Source organism: Manis pentadactyla, chromosome 6, assembly GCF_030020395.1.
Source record: "Manis pentadactyla isolate mManPen7 chromosome 6, mManPen7.hap1, whole genome shotgun sequence".
In the NCBI taxonomy this organism is placed as follows: Eukaryota; Metazoa; Chordata; class Mammalia; order Pholidota; family Manidae; genus Manis; species Manis pentadactyla.
The window spans coordinates 132,943,263-132,959,118 of NC_080024.1; the positions used below are offsets into that span (position 1 = coordinate 132,943,263).

The window sequence follows — 15,856 nt, forward strand, 5'->3', positions numbered from 1 at the left end:
AAGTGGCAAGATAAGAAGTTGGGGACTTCAACTGGGGAAATGGGGTCAAGTGAATTGCTATCAACTTTGGCCTCTGAGTACAGCATTTGACAATAAGAACACTGTGCCAGGCAAACCCACACAATGTCTTCTGTGTGTATGCATGCATGTTTCTGCCTGTATTCTGGTCACACACCATTTCTTAGGGTGAGTATCTTGCTCAACACCAAGCTGTGCACACAACTGAAACCCAAGTTTCCAGGTCAAGGTGCTGACACCCATAACAAGGTCTCCCAAACACAGATCAAATATTGGCCCACTTGCAAATGAAATGAGGCAAAACATGCCTTGGGTAAGAGTCCTAAGTTGGCAAACCAGAGTGATTAAGAAATGATGGCCATCCTCAAAAAGTAAGTCTTTACTTAGAAAAGCAAAACCCTTTAACAAGGTGCCTCAAAGCATTTACAAATGGTTGTGTTTATAATGTAACTTTCAAGCAACATGCTTGGAATTAAGATACTACCAGAAAGGAGGTGTGTATCTCTTTCACCAGCAATGAAGTCTGTGTATGTCTGCAAAATAAGGTGGAATGTAGGGGCAGGATAATTAATCCAAGAAAATCCAGGGATTTGGGGTTGGGGTGGAGATTAGGGTCAGAGAATAGAGGTAAAGACTGTAATAGTGTGAAAATATAAATGGACAATAGCAAGACTATATATGAGAGTAGAATGCTGACCCACCAGCTCTACAGCACCAGCCCAGGGAGCCAGAACATGGCCTCAGCACCAGCAGGCCCATGGTGGTCAGGACTTGGGCAAGGACTGCCAGGTCCCCTGTTTGCCCCCACTCCCAACTCAGGACTAACCAGAGAAATCCAAATATGCTCCCCAAGCGAACCATGTAAGATGCCCCCATTGTAGTTAGCCCACCACCAGCTTCTCCATGCCAAAAATAATGCTTCACCAGAAAGCTTTCCCAAGCTCCTGACAGCCTTTGGACTCTACCAAACCAGTGATGGTGGCTGACACCTTGCTATAGCAAGTTCTAAGGAAAGAGCTTCTGCTTGTTCTTATTTGGCCTTTGTTGACTTTCCCCAACTGTGTGAGCTCCAATCCCAGTCCCCATACTCACTAGCCATGTGAACTTGGACAAGTTACTTCACGTCTCTGTCTCAGACCCCTTATTTGTAGGTGTGTATTACAAGGGGTGCTGTGAGTTGATATTTTTAACGAGTGGTTCTGATTGCCTGGCATTGAGGTAGGTGCTCAGTGAACGGCAGCCATTACTAGTATCATCATCAGTCATTGCTCAAGGAAGAGTTCCAGGAGGAAAGGGCAGGTGCACGATGAGAGGGCAGGAGCGCCAAGAGAAGGCGGGCAAAGACTGTTCTCATCAGACGCCCAGGCTTGAGCCGCACAGGTCGGCAGTGTCCCTGGCCTCACGGGCTCTGCCCTGGATGCTGCCCTCCGGCCTAGGGGAGGCGGCTGCGTGCGTCCAGAGGCAAGTGGCTCTGGGTGGGTTTTAGAAATCCTAGGCTTGGGCTCTGAGTTTCTCTGGTGCTTCAGATATCAGGGGCTGGGAATGGTTTGGGGGACACAGAAAACCAGCCCAAACCCAGAACAAAGCTGGGGATACAATGAAAAGTGCAGATAGCAAGAACCATATGAAGTCCCCCTTGACTGTCATTACTAACAACTATCTTAAGAAGCAGTAGAACCTAAAGCTTAAGACTGGGGCCATATGCACTCCACTGCTTACAGCTCTGGGACCCTGAACAGCATGACTTCCCCTTGCTATGCTTCAGTTTCCTCACCTGTAAATAGGGATGATAATAATGGTCCTCACAGGGTTGCAGGGAGGACTACTGTGTCACTACATTCAGTTAGAAAAATGCACAGAAGAAGCCCACACTGGTATTCATGCTATTGCTGTGGTTCCCCCAGGCGTTCAGCTCCGGGAGTTTGGGGTTCTTCCCTTTCTGGTTGTATGATCCCTCCAGTGTCTGAGACAGTGCCTGACACATACTAGGTATTCAATCATTTTTTAATATTAAAAAAATTCTTTTTTTGTGTTGCACAATCATTTTAGATTTGTAGGAACATTGCAAAAATAGAACAGAGTCCCTGTGTTCCTTCACCCAGCTTCCTCTAATGTGAAGACCTTACATTACTACAGTGCGGTGAACGAAAGCAGGAGATTCACAATGATCAAATGCTACTGACTTATCTGCAGGCCTTAAATTAAACACTTTTGCGTGACAGAGGGAAGGAAGGAAAGGAGGAAGGGAGGGAGGGAGGGAGAAGGAAGGAAGGCTTCCTGGAGGAAGGAGATTTGTGCTGGTCCTTGGAAGAGAAAGGTCTTGAGACAGAAAGGAGTGGATGAAAGGCATTCCAGGAGGCAGAAATCACAGGGATGAAGATGTGAGGCTGGAAGGCCCCGGTATGAGGGGAGAAGGAGGGAAGCAGTCTGGCTGAGGGCAGGGTGGGGCTAGAGGGTGGAGACTGGATGAGCAGAGGGGCAAGGGGCAGAGGTCGCCTCTGGATACCTGGCCTTCTTTTTGTCCAGTCGCACTTCCTCTGTGCTACCATTGATGCCATAGAGGGTCATAAAGATGTTGGAGTCAGTGCCACCACCCACCACGTCACCCGTCCACACCGTCATTTCATAGAGTACCTGCCAGGAGAGAGAAGGGGATTCTGAGCCTTGGCCTCACCCTCCAACCCCACCGACTTGCCTCACTTCCACCAGGGCAAGACCACACACTCTCCAAGTTCTGTGCTTCTGAAAAGAGCCCCCCAACCACTCAATCAACTGCAAATATCCAGAGAGCACCAGTCAGGCCTTGGCTCTCTGTGTCCTTGGCTGTGCCCAGGGCAGTGCTAGAGAGAAGTTCAGTATGTTCTCTATAGAACACGTGTGCAATAGAAACAGGACTGAAAGCCTGTTAAACAATTGTCAATCAAATTAATCGATTTGTCAATCAAATCCTCACCTAGGTCTATGCATTCTGGCAGCACGTGGTGGCAGGACAGTGGCTTTTGGAGCCATACCCAGGGCACCATCTGAATCCTAGATCTGCTGCCTGCCAGCTGTTGAACCTGGGCAGATGCCCTCCCCTCCCCTGCCTCTGCTTCCTCTGCTGTAAAATCAGGACAATGACTGCAGCGTCATGAGAGCTACAGATAATTCACCCGCATGCACAGCGCCAGGCCTGCACGTGGCATGGCGTCAGCAGCAGCGCCGTTCTGGGTTCTGGGTGTCCCTTCCTTCTTGGTGCTGCAGCCAGCACACACCCTGAGTGCCAGTGACTGAAGAGTGTGCTGGATGCTGGGTAAGGGGGCTCTGCCTCCATTCACCTGGGAATTGGGCCAAACACCTATTCTGTGATTTGCCCTTTAGATTAGGGTTTTTTGCCCTTTTGCTTGGGGTTTGCGGCAAAGAGGATATATTCCCTCTGTCTCCACTGGAGGGAAAGGGAGCAGCCTGCTCTTTGCAGGAGGGTAACCTCACTGAGGCCCCTGCCTTGATTCTTCCTCTGAGAGGCAGCCAGGTGGCAAGAGGGACCATCTTTCCCTTTCTTTCCCCACTGCTCTGGCTTCTTGCTCTGTTCCCTCTCACCAGGTGCCCAAGCACTAGAATTAGATCTCAACGATTCAGAAGAGGTTTACACACAAGGCCGAGGAAATGCCAGGCTGACCATCTCCATTGAACATACTTCCTTCCCTAGGTGCTGTCACACTGTGTTGCCACCTGTGCATTGTCCCCACTAACCAGAAGCCTTCAAACTCAGAACCCAAGTTATTTGTCACAGTGATCACGTCTCCGATGTTGCGCATGCTGGCTGTTGGATCTTTCCAAGCAGCACCCAGCATCTTCACTGACATGCTGCAAGTTTAGAACTGGTATTTGCAGGCTTGGTCCAGTGGAGAACTGCAGTACCTGCATGCCAAGGAAATGACTGAAGAGCCTCTTGCTTTACCAGGAAAATTCTCTTCGAGCACCTATCAAGGGCATTGTGATGGGCGGGGGAGCTATGGGAATGAAAGCAGGGGCCTGACACTTTTCTGCTCTTACCCAGACAGGCATAAAAAACAGAATGATCAAAATGAGTGCTTTGGTGGCCTCATGGGGGCTGGCCCCTGAAGGCTGGTCCCTCTAGACTCTTGTGTTCTCTGTGTCTATCTTTCTTTTCTTTATACAGAAGCATCTCTTTTTATGTAATAGGTGTGTTTCCAGAAAGAGACACTGAAGCAGGGCTTTTGTAATTCTGGTCTGCTATCAGACATCCCGGGGAGATGGCCTGGCCAAAGAACCCTGTGGTTCTTTGTGAAGTGACAAACCTGGATGATTTTGTAACGTGAATAACAGGGGCGTGGGTCTGGGTTTTCAGACTGAAGAGCTCAGAGGGAGATGCAGCCGTACTGAGCGGAGTGTGCATATGCTGGCGGGCAGCACTCCCCCGCACATACAGGTATGCTGGGAACTGGGTCAGGACAGAGGTCCCTGGATGAATTGTGTGCCCACCCACACCGTCCACCTGGCCACTGGTAGAGATGTCTGGGTAAGGGAGGGGAGGGTGTCTAAGCTGCAGGAAGTTCTGCTCTCTGGCTCTCAAGCAGGGGAGGGGCAGGCATCCTCCCTCCTGCCTGTCAAGGATTTTAGAGCCTAAAGCCTGGCCCTGCCTTCATTTCCATAGACAATCTAGGCAGGGCCCACTCAGGTCCAGGGTGATTTCCTCTTACCTCTGTGGGACAACTCCTTCCCTAATTCTAGTAGCACATTGGTTTGGATTCAGGAACAGAGGTGAGGGCTGGAGCCTTCTGTCAACCCTACAACTTTTCAGAAAAAGAAGCCTGCAGGGTCACCTGAACCAGAGGCCTCTGTGCCACCAACTGGCTGTGTGTCATTGGGCCCCAGCATGCAGACATCCTGCCTCTTGCCTGGCACTGACCTATGGGTGTATACCACTTGTCCCAGGTCATTTGGCCAGTTAGCGGTGGAACCACAAAACTCCTGCCTTCCAGCCTTTTCCACTTTAAGAGGGTCTTGTGCAGACAGCAATCACTGCACTGTGAGACCCAGGTGCTCACGGTATCCCAAGCGCTATCTGTCCCCATCACTGTCCTACTGGTGTTGAGGGGCCTTTGCAGACTAACAACTCTGCATGTCTATGTAGAGCTTGCAAACTCTTCATGATCTCATTAGTTCTCATCAAGATCTTACACAGAATAGAATGGAAAGCATTATTTCCATATACTATATGAAAAGACCAAAACGCAAAGAGTCCAGGTGACATTTCCAAGGCCACACAGCAGCAGACTCAGAGACTTGGGTCTCCTGGCTCCTAGCAAAGCAAGTCTCGCAGGTAGCAAGCTGTAGTGCCTGCCACTGCTCCAGTAAAGAGCCTCCTGCATCCCTTTTTTCCCCTCCTGCTCTTCCAGCTCAACCTGCAATTCCCTTCAATGCAGTGAACATACCCAGCTCCCCGCTATACCTTCACCCCGATGTTCACCACCATGGCATCCAGGAGGTCGAAGACACGGGAGGTGATGCCGTCACCTCGGTCCTTGGCAAGCCAGCAGTTGCAACGCAACATGTACTTGGTGCCCTGGGTGGGCACGGCCAAACACAGTTCCTCCACCAGCCAGCAGCTCTCGGGAGAGGCGCCATCATGGCCCAGCTAGGGGGGGACACACCGGGGCCGTGAAGATCTGGGCACAAGTGGGAGGGAAGCCCCTTCCCCACTCTGCCCTTCTTCCTTGGTGCTTCCTTCCAATGTGCTCTGCATCCACCAACCCGGGTCCCTCCCACGAGGAGTAAGAGATTGGGAAGATAAAATTACGGTGTCTGATCAGATGACTTGAAGTTAATCTAAAGATCATTCTGGGTAGACCCGACCTAATCTGATGAGGCCTTTGAAAGAGACTCCAGATGTGAGAGATGGAAGAAGTCAGGGAGACTTGAAGCAGAAGAGACTGTCTCTTGCTTGCCTTGAGGAAACAAACTGTCATGTTTTGGAGAAGGTCACATGGCAGGGAATATGCAGCTTCTGGAAACTGGTAGCCTCAGGCCTACATCTGCGAGGAAATGGATTCTGCCAATAACCAGTGAGCTTGTAAGAGGACTCCAAGTCTCAGATGAGACCACAGCCCTGGCAGCAACCTGATTCCAGCCCAGGGAGACCTTGTGAAGAGGACCCAGCTAACTCACTCTGGACTCCTGACCCAGGAAACTGTGAGATGATACCCTTGTGTAGTTTTAAGTGTCTAAGTTTGTGTTAATTTGTTACCCAGCAATAGAGAACCAATCCATAGGGCATTCCCATTGGGTGGGTGGACAACGGAGTCCTGGAGGGGCAGGTTACTCAGACAAGGTACCCAGGTAGTTGATGGCCAAGGCCAGAAGATCTTCCCTGGCTACCTGCTCTGAGATGGGGCTCCAGGCTGGTTGCTCTGCCAGCCCTCCACTCCCCTCCCACCTGTGTATAGGTCGGCTCCTTCCTTCCTGGGGGTGGTCACCACCCCGGGGCCCCAGGGGCCAGCACCTCTATTTTCTTGACGGTGCCCACATCCAAGCCTGCGACATAGAACTCCTCCACGGAGCCACAGCTGAAGCCCCTCTTCCCTCGGGGGTGGTCCAGCCAGATGCGGTTACTGCGCTCGTCATCCTCCCCAGTGAGTAAGATGAAGGCGCGGCTGTCAGTGGCAGCATCCTTGTGCTTCCCAGTGGTGACTGACACATAGTAGGGAATAACTGCAAGGGATCATGGGGGGCCCTGCCTCACAATGGGGCCTCTGCAGGCAGAGAGCTCAGCTCCCTGCCCCTGAGACAAAGTACAACAGAGCTTTCCCAATCAGTGAGTGTTCTATGGTGAACATCTATTCTTTAAGGAATGAAGGAGTTGGTAACTCCCATGTGAAGATCAAAGGGAGCTTCCTTGCCACTTTAAAAAGCCCTGTTGACACCTAAATGTCCATCAGTAGATGAATGGATAAAGAAGATGCGGTACATATACACAATGGAATATTATTCAGCCATAAGAAGAAAACAAATCCTACCATTTGCAACAACATGGATGGAGCTAGAGGGTATTATGCTCAGTGAAATAAGCCAGGCAGAGAAAGACAAGTATCAAATGATTTCACTCATATGTGGAGTATAAGAATAAAGAAAAACTGAAGGAACAAAGCAGGAGCAGAATCACAGAACCCAAGAATGGACTAAAGGTTACCAAAGGGAAAGGGACTGGGGAGGATGGGTGGGAAGGGAGGGATAAGGGTGGGGAAAAAGAAAGGGGGCATTATGATTAGCATGTATAATTAGCATGTAGGGGGGGCATGGGGAGGGCTGTGCAACACAGTGAAGACAAGTAGTGATTCTACAGCATCTTACTATGCTGATGGACAGTGACTATAATGGGGTGTGTGAGGGGGAGTTGGTGAAGGGGGGAGCCTAGTAAACATAATGTTCTTCATGTAATTGTAGATTAATGATAATACAACAAAAAAAAGCCCTGCTGACCAATTATCTTAGTTCTACTGAGCACTCCCATGTGAAGTATGGTAAGAACGACAGCCTCTCACCAAGTACATAGGGTTAGATGCCTGGAAAAGGTACTGTGGCCAGCAAACAATGAGGTTGGCAATAGCAAGGTCTCAGAGAAAGTAGGAATTTGGGGAAGAACAATAAAATAGTATTGTATATGTAACACAGTAAATGGAAGTTCTAGAAGGCATCCATTTCCAAAACAAACCAGATTACTCAGCATAAAAACTTACTCAGGTAGTGTGGCATAGAGCTCTAGTTGACCACCAGTATCCATTCTCCTTGCAGCTAGTCGTGGTCATGACATGTAAGCAGTTTCTGGAGAAATTTCTTTCAAAGGGTCTGGCTCAAATGGGAGGGTCACCTTTTTGCCCCCACCCTTCCATTCACACTGCCTGGAATATGGATGTGATGGCTGGAGCTCTAGCAGTCATCTTAGGACCATGGGCAACCTTTAGGTTGGGAACCACTTGTAAGGTTGCTGGAGTGATCAGATTGAGAAATCTATGTCCTTGACTTCCCTGGAGCTACTGTGTCAATCCCAGTTGCCTACCTGTGAACTTTTATGTGAGAGGAAAGAAAAATCCCTCATTTGTTTAAGCCACTATCTCTAGGTCTCTGTCTCTTGCAGTTACTAACTGATATAAGTTGGAAACCCTTTTCCTGGCTAATTTTGGGAGACACTGCTCTAGTGGTAGTGAGTTATAGGTTAGGTAATCTGTATTCTCTTTGACAGGTTTCCAAACTAGACCTTCCTGCCTGGAATTACCTGCAGTGTTTTCTGTACCTGCCCAGGGCCTTGTTTCATCTTGACAAGGGAAGTCCCATTGGCCTTTCTCCAGTTGATCATAGTGCTTAATTAAGGAGAGGTACTTTTTTGTGGGTCCTATCATTTATTCACATAGTGAGAAGGTAGAATATAAAACAATCTTCTCTCTTCCCCCAACCCTACAGACCCACCATGTGGTCTCCTGGAGGGAAATACAGTGGTTGTCACACTCTATATTTAAAAGAACTGAACAAACAGGCAGTGCATTTAAATGCCCAACAGACAAATATAGAAATGCTTTACCTCAAAAGTCTGGTTGGAAAAATGAACTTGTCAGGGCATTGCAATATTGCTTCATGGAGCAAAAACTGAAGCCCAAAGAGTAACTTGTCTAAGGCCACATGTATTATTGTCAGAACCAGAAATGGAACTCACATCCCCCAAAACCAGTTTAGGACATCTTCTGTGCCCCTCCTGCCCCCCACCGCCCGTCACGCCTTATGTTTGCATGGCTGAGTCCTCTGATGCTCTACTGACATGCCAGGGAGTCTCACTTCATCTGATGAGAACTGTCCTAGGCCCTCTGGGCTAAATGGATACTCTGAGACTGCGTGAGGGCAGTGTTTATTATGGTGCCCTCCAGGTGGTGGATCAGTGAGTTAAGGACATCACTGCCCTAGCTTCTCTTGGCCTTTGTTTTTCCATCTGTAAAGGGGGCTAATCACTGCCTTCCCAGGGTGGTGGTGGAGATGGAAATTGGCAGTAGGTTAAAGCATTAGATTTAAGTCTGATGATGGTGGGGCTAACATAGTGCCTGTCCATGAACAGCTTTAGACCATGTCCCTATGCCTGCTGCTCCTCTGGAGAGCCCTCTGCCTGGCTTACCTGGGCCCTCCTGGACATAGCTGGCCATGGGCCCCGTCACTGTGGCAATGTCGACATCGTCCATCTTGGAGCTCAGGGCGATCTCCCAGAAGTCGGCAGGGCTGCTGCAGTTGCTGCTCCGGTCCCCAGTGTACTCCTGTCCGGGGGAGCACCACGGAGCCCATTACAGCTCCGGCATCTTCCGCCCCCTGGGGCCTCCCCCAGCTCTGAGGATGCCGGCAGGCCTTGGCGGAGCCAGACTCCCCCGCTGCCTTCCACGCACCTTCTCATAGAAGAGCCTCTCCAGCCTCCCGTCCTCCCGCTTCAGGGACAGCCAGCGCCCGCACAGGAACAGGAACTCGTCCTCGTTGGTGTCATTCCAGACCTCCACCTTCTCCACGTACCAGTCTGCACACCACTTGGTGTTGTCATGGCGGAGCTTGATCTTGTAGATGACACCCAGGTCAGCGGCCTCGATGATGAAGGTGTCGGCCTGGGGAGTCCAGACGCGGGGACCTGGGTCAGGTGGCGTCCCCCACCTCCACCCACACTAACCATCCATTCGATGCTTCCCATCTGCTTTGTTGCCCGTGCACATGACACAGAGTGTTTGGTATTCCAAGGCCTCACTTCCACAAGGGCCCTGTTTTGCTGCCTAATTTCTCTTGGCATGAGCCATGGGGGTGTTGGGAAGATGGATTCTGATGAGGGGTGTGGGTCGGGTGGGACAGGTGAGAGGGCTCAGTCAGTCCTGGTACCTGGACGTCCATAGTTGTGCTGAGGATGGGCATGAGTTCAGGTGGGAGGCTGGAGGGTAAGAGCTCCGGGAGAGGTGAAATCACCCTTGAATTCCCAGGGGGAAGCTGGGAGCAGTCAGAGGAGCCAGCTGCCCGGGAGGAGATGGAGGGCGAAGGCTCTGGAGGAGGCAAGGCTGCGCACAGCTCAGGGATGCCTGGAGTCTGGCTCAGGAGGGGTCCGTGGGGGATGGCACATAAGGCCTCCTCTGGGTCCCTGACTGTACCTTCAGGAAAGTGACATTACACTTTTGGACACAGGATTCTTTTTGGATAGCTCAGAGAGAAGTGGCGTTCTAGGCCTTGGGTGAGGCAGGGTCAAAACACAGGTTGAATGTGGCCAACAGGAGCCTAGGGAGGGGAGGAGGGACAGGTGACCTTGAGTGACACCACTTTCCTTCCAGAAGATGTGCTGAGCACTGGGAACCCAGAGATGAATACAATAGGATACTGCTGACCCTCCTGGGTGCCTCACAGCCCCAGGCAGGCAGGGGAGGAGGTGGGTGATTCCAGCCCAAAGGGGGGGAGCAGCCACCTGTCCATGGACTAGAGGCAGGGCTGGGAGACTGTCCAGGTGGTGGCTTTAAGCTGAAGATGGGGGAACGGATGTTCTGGGCAGCCAGGCAGTCAGTCTGTGGGCTGGGAAACTGCAGGTCAATGGTGCCCGGCTGACAGCAGGCGTGGACCCGTGCAGGCCTTGGGGTGCTGGCAAGTAGCTGGGTTCTTTAGAGCACAAACGGCACACACTGTGACACAGCAACCCACTTCTTTCCATCTGTCCTAGGGGAACGCCTTTATATATGCACAAGGACTTTTACTGCAGGATAATTTTTACAGTGGAAAATTGGGAGCCACTGAGGTCCAGTGCCTGGGGAATGGCTAAACAACCATGGCAACGTCATGAGTGGAGTGTTATGTGTGTGGGGGTTACAAGAATGAACCAGCTCCATCTATGTTTGAATGCCTTAACACAGAAAAATGTCCAAGCCAAAAGACAAGCTGAAGAAGCATCCATATAGGCTACTATAGGTAAAAAAATTAAAACCACAGAAAAGCATTATGTATTTTCTATGGGCACATGGACATGGATGCAGAGAAAAGGCTTGGAAAGAAAGGAAGGCAGGGGAGAGTGTGGAGCATTTTGGAAACTGGGGCCCAGGCGTCTACAGAGGACATTCCACACAGCCTGGCAGGTGGGGCCATGCTTTGTGAATCCTACCAAGGGCTCTGGCCAGATCTGGGATGAGTGGAGGCCCCTGACAGGTTGCAGTGGCTCTGTCGTCTTTTGACAGGGTAATTGAAGAAGCCTGGAGACTAGACTGGAGTTGAGGGGCCTGGAGCAGGGAGATCAGCGGGTTCAATAAGCAAGGTAAGATTGGGAAGGGCCCCGTGATAATGGGGTTGACTAAGCTGCTCTTTAGATTTAGAAGGGAGAATCCTCAAGACCCGGCATTGATGGGATGTGGGTGGGGAGGGAGTACTGACAGGGACTGGGGGGTCAAGGGTGACTCCTGGATTCTGAAGCAAATGTTTTTTTGGTCACCCCACTTGTGAAGTAGCTAATAGGAGGTCTCTCCACTTTGGAAACATGGAATGCCAAAGAGAGAAGTGGAAGCTTCTAGATGCTCATCAGTTAACATAAAATCACATAAATCATCAAAGACTAAGCCAGAAGTAGCTCTAGCTCCCTGATGGGATATCAAGGCCAGAGGAGAGGAGGAGAAAGGGATGGGACAGAATGGGGATAAAGATTTTTTCTTGTAATGTAACAATTGCTAGGAGAGAAAAACATCTGTGAACACAGAGGAGAATGGACTGCATCACCTTCATTTATACTTTCATGCATTTATTCACCCAAGAAATATTTATTGTAACCACTCTGTGCCAGGCTTTGTGGATACAGCCATAAACAAAAGTTGATCTTCCAGCCGAATGCAGCCCATTACTGTCTCACAGTGCATTTGCCCGCAATCGGCTCCAGGCAGGGGAAGGGTGAGCTCTCCCAAGCCCTGGCAGTACCCAACGCTAATAAAGAGCTACCTTTGTGCCAGGCATGGCTCTAGGTACTTCACATGTTTTAATTCGAGTCACTTGAACTCTTTGGGGTGACCAAAAAATTCTTGTACGTGTGGGGGTTGGAAAGTTTGTGAAATGATTTCTCCCTGAGACAAAATGCTTTTACAGCTCTTGTCCTGTATTTGAGTCCAGGGGTCTAAGTAGATATCACATTACTATTCCCACTTAGAAGCAGCAAATCAAAACTAAGGGTTAGTGGTTCCTATCTGGTTGATGGAGGAAATGAATGGGAGCAAGCGAATGGGGCCAATTCCCCTGGGACCTTGTGGTCAGGCTGGGGCTCCTTCCAGATGGCCTGGCTCACAGGGTCACTAGCCAGCTGCAGACCCACTGAGATGACACTGGCTTTCCTTGTCCCAGAGCTAACTGCCTCCTCACAACAGCAAATGTTTCAACACTAAGGGCATGCCTGGCTGAGGATCGGACGTCAGGAGACCCCTAGTAAACACCCCACTGATTGGTCCCCATGTGCGCAAGACCACGGGCAAGACCACAGATTAGGTTAAGAGCCATTCACCTTGCTCTGATCACCCTGCGGCTGCCTGCAACCGGCCTGTGGGGGGTTCTGGCAGATTTAAGATAATGGAGAGAATGAAAGAGGGTGAGGAGCAGGAGACAGGGGGCAAGGCAGAAATGGCCCCTCTGGGGTGAGTACAGTGAGGAGACAGAGGCCCAGCTGGTGGGAAGGGAGATCCGGACAGATGTCTTCCTCTTTGTAAAACCACAGTAGGTCAGCGCTGGAGGGCCTTGGACACTGTCCACTCATGTGGTTTTCAAGCCATGAGTTTCAAGCCACAGTACCCTTTGCTTAGTAGAGGGCTTGCTTGGCACCCCAGGAGATAGACTGGGTCAAAGTGGGTCCACATGGGGGCAGTGGAGTACCTGTTTGCCCCCACTTCAACCCACCCCGGGCCCCTCATTTCTCCCACAGGCCCTGGCGTTGTCCAGAGTTCTGCACAACCTGTTCAGCTGATTCATTTCAGTCTCCTCGTTTTACAGATGTGGAATCCAAGGCCAGAGAAGTTCAGCCGTATAAGGTGTTAACGGCAGAAATCAGGCCTCCAGACACGCAGTTTTTAGCTTCTGTTCGTGCAGCCCCTGCCACTCTGCAATGCTCACCTCCACGCCCATGAGCCACCCATAGGGAACTGTATTTTCTGGAGATCACCCCTCCCATAGGGCCAGCGACCTAGGGCTCAGACAGGCCTCGAGCTTGCTCAGTCCCCCGCCTCTCCTCTACCTCACCCCAGATGCAGGATCCGGGGTCCGTGAGCAGGCAGGGGGTGAACAGCCGCCTTGCAGGGGGAGGGCCAATTCCCTCCTGAGAGTGTTTGAGGGTGCCCAACAGCCTGGGGACCAGGAACAGCTGGGCCTCAGATATCTGGCCCCGAGCAGGGGAAGGGAGGCAGATGAACTCCGGGTGCCCCTCTTACCGCTCCTTTCTCGAACTTGTTGGTGCGGTTCTCTGACTTGCCAAGGTACCGCTCGCCTGTGTCCCCCAGGTCTCCATAGATGGTGATGTAGACCTTGGCGTCTGTCCCTGCCCCAGGGACATTTCCTGTGAAGATCTGCACCGAGTATAGAACAACTAGGTGGGCAGTTAGACAGACAGACAGACAGACAGACAGATGAACAAAGTGAAGAGAAGAATGGCATTGATTTAGGTTTGCGGGAACCAGATTTCTGGAGGTATTTAGCTCTGGCCCAGGACTCAAGAAGAAGTATGCATGTTCCTCTTATCTGCTCAACTATGCACATTCTGCTACAAATCTGTGTGGACTTGTGAGTGGGAGGTCTGCCCATCTGATCTGGACACAGGTGGATGCTAAGACCCACAGGATGGCCACTTTGTCTGGCAGCCCTCACACCACACACCCGCACAGCCTGCAGCGCTCTGGGGAGGATGTGGGAAACCACCTGCGGTGGGCACACACTGTACCACTAAACCCACCTGCCCTGACATCAACAATACGCCTCCCCATTTGGGAGTGACCACTTATTCACACTAGATCCTTCTAAACAGCTTATGGAAGATATCAAATATTTTTGAGAGTATAGCTTCCCCCAGGATCCACTTCCTTATTTTTATTTATTCTTTAACCCACTGCCATCCAGCATCTGCCCCAGTGCTCCAGGGAAACCCCTCTCCCCAAGGCTACAGTGGCTGCCACCCTTTCCATTGTCTTCCATGGCCTGTGGGAAGGGCTCAGTAAATGCTGGTGTGACAGTCATTAAACACTATTAAGGAAAATAAACACGAGTGCCATCTTGCTTTTGTTTTGCAGCCGGGTGGTCATCAAGGAAGAATAAATGATCTCTTTTCCCAGCCTCCACCCCAGAGGGGGAAGGCAAATCTTGTGTTTGCAGGAGACTAAGAGCTCTTTGTCTCTTCTCCACATGACCTTGTCCTAAGGGCTCTGGAGTTTCAAGCCAAGGAAGAGAGGACTTGGCCGCCTCATCACTAAGGTGAAGGGTGGAAGCTGTGGCTTGGAGGTGAAGGACAGAAACGGCCCCCCTGGAAGGAGGTTAGTTTCCCTCACCTGGGATGGGGGAGGGTTAGGAGTCTCCGCGGGGGCAGGAACCCTCGGCCTGCACACAGAGACCCAAGAGGGAGATGGTTGCAGGCTTATCCGGGCACTTGAAGCAAGGAGGCCTCAAGGCTGAAGAGAGGGTCTCTGGACATAGCTGGAGTCCAGGGAGAAATGTTTATGGCCACTCAGAGAAATGGAAGCTGCGCGTTGGCAGAGCGCCAGCCGCCAGCAGCGTCCTGTGTGGCAGGAGGACACAGGCGTAGGTGCGACCCAGCCTGGACTAGGGGTACCCCTCCCGTGGGCCTCTGGATTCTCTAAGACCCTAGCAGAGGGGATTCCCCTCTCTGCAGCAGCTGTGATGGACTTGCTTACCAACCCTTGCCAGGGGGCTCAGAATCACATCGAATTACATTTAGAAGAGGAAGGTGATGTGAGTTGCTCATACCCATGGTTATGGACCTCAGGCCTGCACCGTGGTTCCTGTTATTTTCCTCATTTTCCCTTGGATTCCAAGGCAATGTTCTCTCCTGCTCTTCTGACTCTCTGGACACTCCTTCTTGAGCAGCCTTGTGCATTTCTCATCTGCTGCTGTCAGAGGCCTGCCCCACCAAGGGCAGGAACCCGGACGAGTCACGGTCCCGCACCCTGCCTTGCTCAGCTCAGCACAGAATCCAGTCAGCATTTCATGCATTGCATGAATAAATAAACTCTTGTTCTTTGATATTTAGAAGAGTCAACATTACCCAAGCTTATTTAACTAATACACGGGGTAACATTAGGAATCTTATCACAGTTTAGACACAACTGTTGACTGTCCCCATCCCCTCTTCCTTTTTCTCCCCATTCATTTCCTGGTTATCAGTCAGCCCTGCTCCACACCTGGTCAGGAACTCCTCTAGGAGCCCTGGTCCCAGAGTGGAGTGCTGTGTCATCACCGGCTGTAAATAAATGGCCCTCCTGCCCGCCTGCTACCACTCCCACTGCTTTCTCCAGTCCTTGGGGAATTAGGAAAACTGATTCAGCTTCTGGGTGCTGAGCAATGCACTTGTTCAGTCAAATCAGGCTATTTCTGGATCCTCCTCCCTCCCCGTCCCACCCAGGCCATACAGATCTCAGTGGAAAGATGTTTCCCTAGAAACATCACCCAGCACAGGGTAGGTTTGCGGCATGTGATAAATACAGAACAGGGCAAGTGTGCCGCTGGGACAGCTTTCCAGGGTGCCCTCTGGGATCTAAGTGGAAAAGGGAATTATCCTATTTAATAGCAAAGAAGATTCAGAGAAAGGGATGTGGGCAGG

General features: G+C 51.0%; 1 protein-coding gene across 2 annotated transcripts in view; it reads right to left on the reverse strand.

Moving 5' to 3' along the window:
• The window catches only part of LOXHD1 (lipoxygenase homology PLAT domains 1), a 53,051-nt gene that overhangs the window by 25,661 nt on the left and 11,534 nt on the right, over positions 1-15,856 (reverse strand). For both annotated transcript variants that reach the window (XM_036918677.2, XM_036918678.2), the window contains 6 exons: positions 13,461-13,615; positions 9,441-9,650; positions 9,179-9,314; positions 6,524-6,732; positions 5,474-5,659; positions 2,525-2,652 (listed from right to left, as the gene is read on the reverse strand). In XM_036918677.2, the coding sequence (XP_036774572.2) occupies positions 2,525-2,652; positions 5,474-5,659; positions 6,524-6,732; positions 9,179-9,314; positions 9,441-9,650; positions 13,461-13,615 (1,024 nt within the window). The remainder of the gene's footprint in view (positions 1-2,524; positions 2,653-5,473; positions 5,660-6,523; positions 6,733-9,178; positions 9,315-9,440; positions 9,651-13,460; positions 13,616-15,856) is intronic.